Consider the following 5,799-nt stretch of genomic DNA (forward strand, 5'->3'; position numbering starts at 1 on the left):
CAATAACCCTATTGAGCTTACCATACCATAGCTTCCGAGGACGAAATCTACATCAGGAAGGGGGGCATGTTAACCTATGACGGACATTGAGACGTAATATGTTTTACATCATTAATTTAAATATTCTGAGTCATGGGCCGGGCTTGTCAGCACCATATTAATCGTGACATAGATCAAACTCCCCACAATCTTTCTATACATAGTGGGATCCTCCAACACATAACCTGCATCTGCACTAAGCTTGCCATTTTGATCTAATGGCACCGAGATTGGCTTACAATCAGCCATCTCATACTTGGATAACATGTCCCACTGCATATTGTCTCTATGACAGCCAAATACCCTCAGGTGTGCAAATGACCTCAATTCCCAAAAAGTAGCATAGATCTCCCAAATCCTTCATCTCAAACTTCCTTTTGAGAAGACTTTTCACATGCTCAATCTCTTCCAAGTTGTCACCCCCAATAATAAGATCATCTATATATATGGTGATGATCACAATACCCTTATCACTCTTGCGCACATACAAAGAGTGATCTGCATCTTCCATATGAAAACCAATAGTGACAAGATATTTAGTAATCTTGTCATGCCATGCTCGTGGAGCTTGCTTTAGCCCATACAAGGCCTGACGAAGCTTACACACATACTCTGGGTGACCTGTATCCTCAAAACCTGGTAGCTCATCCATATACACCTCTTCTTGCAAAGTCACCATGCAAGAACGCATTTTTGACATCCATCTGATGTAAAAACCAGCCTTTAGTTGTAGCCACCGCAATCACAACTCTCACAGTTGCCATCTTTGCAAATGGGGCAAATGTCTCCTCATAATCTTTTATGTTTTTTTTAACACACGGGTGTCACTTAGCCATTATAAAAACTCAGTATGCAAGCATTGTTACTACAAGCGACGTATAATAAGTCATCTCTGTGCGACGTCCCATGCAACGCCAAACTGTGTCGCAAATACAATGACTTTTTTTCTGAATTTTTTTTTTCATCGCTTATACAATGACGGTTGTCGCTTAAACGATGCCAGCTTAAAAACGCTTCATTTTTTACCCATCGCTAATAAAGGGGAGGTTGTGTTGTGTGCACATTAAACTTTTATTTTTCTCCTTTTTGCCCTTTAGAATTGTTATTTGTTTAGATAATATTTAAAGCCATAGTTCAAATTTTAGTCTTTTGGAAAATTTTGAGTAGAGACCAACTAATTTATGCTCTTGAGTTAATAAAATGCTACATGAAAAGATGTAAAGTTGGTGTACTCATCTACCCTTGATTTATCTTAAAGTTAATACAAGAGACATTTTAGCATGTCTTAGTGTCCATCATGCCATCTTGATTTCTGTACATATTGCAAATGCATGTGTAAACACTCAAGGTATCTCATGACTTTTTGTTCTCTCTTAGCATGGATGTCATCTTACATGTGGCAAGTTGCTACCAAAAATACTTATGTTCCATTTTCACTTCATTGGTTTCCTTGTAAAGGAAACCATCGTGCATCTTCATGGCCTCATCATTGCAAGGAAAACGGAAGAAAGAGCCAAATCATTAGGTGCCCATTACATCAATCCAACATTTTATTTCAAACCATCCTGCATCTTCATGGCCTCATCATTGTCAAAAGTTAAAATCATTATAGATCTAAAGCTCCATCCATCTTGTTTCTTTCAACACATCTAAGACCACCTTTGCCTTTGTATACAAAGAAAGCAAAAAAAGAGGAGCACATGTTCCTTTTGTTAACTTAGAGTCTATTACAATAAATAAATAAAAGAAAAGCAAAAAAATTAAAAGGTTGATATTGATTGAGTATATGAAAAGCTTGGTTCAACATTAAAAACTACAGGTTGTAGGCTTAGGTTGGCTTCTCAAGGGGGTGAACTTCATAGGAGGAGCCTAAAGGAAATGAGGGTGAACTTCACATTTAGCCCTTCCGTGGGATGACTCCTGGGCAACAAGAGGAGGAGGAAGCTAGTAGCTCCACTCATTCCAACGCACCATGTCAAACGAGGACGAGGTTGGGGTGGAGATATAAGGGGGGCCAAGGAGGTAGAAGTGTGGACACACACTGCCCTCATAGTAGTCATTTACTTCCAATCCATGAGAAACACATGGCAACGTTTTGGTCAAGTCAAAGTTTGGTTGGCTGGTTCAACACATTGCGGCAGAATCTCAATTAAAAAAAGGGATATGTGGGCAAACTCCCATATGATGATATGACCAAACGAGCAATTACACCCCCAAAGTTGAAATTTTGCGTTCAGCTTGACTTCTGAATCTAAACGAGCCTGTGAAGGCGATACATCATACTACCCCCGGGAGCTCCCCATGAATAAAGCAAAAGGAGAAGCAAGCTTTGAATCACAATTCACTCTAGCACAGGACCCTAATTTCCACTTTAGAGCCTTTAATTATGCGTAGCACCGCTGCCCTTTCTCTGTACAGCGAGCTAGACCATCACCTGGGCACCTTGATTAGTGACTCCATGGCAACAAGAAGAGGAGGAGGAGGAAGCTAGTAGCTCCACTCATTCCAATGCACCATGTCAACTAACAGAGGACGAGGTTGGGGAGCCTTCCATAACTCTCGTCCACATGAGAAGGGGGGCCAAAGAGGTAGAAGTGTGGACACACACTGCAATGAGGCCACCCCCAAATCCGCTACAGCCCTTTGAAGTTTGCCATGGAGACGTGCCTCAAAGGAGCCATTTTCATCCAAACGATAAGAAACACATGGCAACGTTTTGGTCAATTCAAAGTTTGGTTGGCTACGGCAGATAGTAAAGAAAATACCCCCAAAGTTGGGATATACGAGCATGTACCCCCAAAGATTGCGGATTCAGCTTGACTCAAACGAGCCTGCGAAGCCGGCAAGAAGGTTCTGTCTGGAGCTGCCCATGAATAAAGCAAAAGGAGAAGCAAGCTTTTGATTCACAGTTCACTCTAGCACAGGACCCTAATTTCCACTTTAGAGCCGTTAATTATCATGCCCTTTCTCTGTAGAGCGAGCCTGACCATCACATGGGCACCTTGATTAGTGAGTAACAGTTGCCCTTGATTCTCTTCGCTCATGTTAAGTTTATCAGGTGAGTGCTAGGCTGTGACATCTACACGATCCCCCATACAAGGAGCCCTCACAAATTGAATCTTCGGCTGCGTTTGAGCAAAGGATTCCAGCATTTCCTCACACTCATCAACTATTAAAAGGCAAGCTGCTAGCAGCTTATACCATGGGAAAGAATCAGTTGGAGGTCCTTACAGCCTTAGACAAGGCTAAGACCCAATGGTACCACTTCACAGCCATTATTATTGCAGGCATGGGCTTCTTCACGGATGCCTATGATCTCTTTTGCATATCTACAGTGACCAAGCTATTGGGCAGGCTCTATTACTATGACCCCTCCACTGGGAAGCCTGGGATTTTGCCGCCTGGTGCGAGCTCGGCCGTCACAGGGGTGGCCTTGGTGGGAACCCTAGTAGGGCAGCTCTTCTTTGGGTGGCTGGGGGATAAGCTTGGGAGAAAGAAGGTTTATGGGATAACTCTGATGCTAATGGTGGTTAGCTCAGTGGCGTCAGGGTTGTCTTTTGGGAGCACGGCCAAATCTGTGATTGCCACCTTGTGTTTTTTTAGGTTTTGGCTAGGATTTGGCATTGGCGGCGATTATCCTTTATCAGCTACTATCATGTCGGAGTATGCTAATACTCGCACAAGGGGGGCCTTCATTGCGGCTGTGTTTGCTATGCAAGGGTTTGGGATTCTGACCGGAGCTGCTGTGGCCATCATTGTATCGGCAGCTTTCAAGCACGAGTATCCGAGGCCTTCTTTTTCTGAGGACCACATAGCTTCTACACCACCGCAAGCCGACTTCGTCTGGAGGATAATCTTTATGTTGGGGGCGGTTCCTGCGGCTTTGACATACTACTGGCGTATGAGGATGCCGGAGACGGCTCGCTACACTGCCTTGGTGGAGGGCAACACGAAGCGTGCTGCACAAGATATGGCCACCGTACTCAACATGCAATTTGAGCAAGAAGGAAGTGCTGCAACAAGCCCTAACAAGGAACTCTATGGGTTATTCACAAAGAGATTCTTGAAGAAGCATGGCGTCCACCTGCTGGGCACCACCACTTGCTGGTTCTTCATAGATATAGCCTTCTACAGCGGCAATTTCTTCCAGAAGGACGTTCTAACAGGGATTAACTGGCTGCCGTCCCCCTCCTCCATGTCCGCCATAGAAGAAGTTTACCGAATCTCTAGAGGTCAAGCACTGATAGCACTCTGCTCCACTGTGCCCGGATACTGGGTTACAGTCTTCACCGTAGATATACTTGGCCGCTTCGTTATACAGCTTCAAGGCTTCTTCTTCATGACGGCCTTCATGCTCGCCGTAGCCATACCTTACAAGCACTGGGCCTCTTCCGACCATAATGCCTTCTTAGCCCTCTACGCTTTCACCTTCTTCTTCTCCAACTTCGGCCCCAACAGCACCACCTTTATAGTGCCGGCCGAGCTCTTCCCGGCGAGGCTCCGTTCGACTTGTCACGGCATCTCGGCCGCTGCCGGCAAGGCCGGTGCCATTCTGGGCGCCTTTGGATTTCAATACGCTTGGGAGGATCCTGATAGCAAGAAGGATGACTCTGGCTATGGCCCCGGTATCGGCCCCCAGAAAACTCTCATCCTGGTCGCCGCCTGCAACGCCGCCGGTTTTCTCTTCACTTTCCTCGTGCCGGAAACGAATGGCCGGTCCTTGGAGGAGATCACCGGCGAGAATGAGGATGATGACGATACCGGGAAAGAAGCTGAGAAGCCAACTACTGGTGTAAATGGCGCCTAGTTCATTTTATTTGTCTAGTGTGTAAAGACAATATTACTAAGTGTTCTCCATGCTTTTTCGTCCTGCTAGGTCTAGTCTTCGAATCGCATTACGCTTTTTGGTCCTGCTAGGACTATTGTTACATTTCCACCTTTTTTTGGGGGTTCATGCTCTTCTAGCTTGAAATTCTCATGTAGTCTGTTGGTCCTCATGTATGCAACACACTGTATAGAGGGTGCATTTTGTGAGTCCAAAGTTCTTTGTGAGTGCAAAGCTCTTTGGGTCAACAATCTTGTGATCCAACAATGATGAAAATTATCTTTAAAAATATTGAATCATTAATAAATGAAAATTTGACACAATTGGTAGAGAAAAAATCTTGAGAGATTCGAACGTCTAATAATAATTGTATTTTATTGAATCTTTTTAGTGTCATTGGGCCAACGGTCATGTGGATAGTTAATTTCGAAGCATTCGCTTTATGCCAAAGAGAATAAATGTGAATTCTTCGTAAAAGAAATCCAATACTTAGGCCACATAATCTCGGAAGATGGCATTCGTATGGATCCAATGAAAGTTGAAGCTATATTGAAATGGCCACATCCCACAAACTTAAAAGAATTACAATTTTTTCTTGGTTTGTCTAGATTTTGTCTGGATTCTATAGAAAAGATGTTCGAGATTATGGCAAGATAGTTGTTCCGATGACAGATCAACTTAAAGGAAAGGGAAAGACTTTTGTTTGGGGGGATTCCTAGCAAAGAAGTTTTCAAAAACTTAAGGTAGCTATAGCTACAGCTCCCATTCTTCAAGTTCTCGATATGAAGCAACCCTTTGTGATAGAGAGGGATGCTAGTAATGATGCAGTAGGAGAAATCCTCTTACAAGGGGGGAAACCTATTGCATTTGAAAGTAAAAAGTTGGATAGATCTCAACAAAATGATTCAGCTTATGAGAAAGGGAGTTATATGCTA

The 5,799-nt window shown here is 43.7% G+C and overlaps 1 protein-coding gene across 1 annotated transcript; it reads left to right on the forward strand.

The window, feature by feature from the left end:
- Positions 1 to 2,897: 2,897 nt before the first annotated feature.
- Positions 2,898 to 5,080, forward strand: LOC147617406 (putative inorganic phosphate transporter 1-4). The gene has a single exon (XM_086775661.1). It carries the CDS (start codon positions 3,242 to 3,244, stop codon positions 4,844 to 4,846), a length of 1,605 nt encoding a protein of 534 aa, XP_086631787.1. The 5' UTR covers positions 2,898 to 3,241; the 3' UTR covers positions 4,847 to 5,080.
- Positions 5,081 to 5,799: the final 719 nt, after the last annotated feature.

Source organism: Cibotium barometz, chromosome 36 (assembly GCF_041138505.1).
Source record: "Cibotium barometz isolate CiBa-2024 chromosome 36, ASM4113850v1, whole genome shotgun sequence".
Lineage (NCBI taxonomy): Eukaryota > Viridiplantae > Streptophyta > Polypodiopsida > Cyatheales > Cibotiaceae > Cibotium > Cibotium barometz.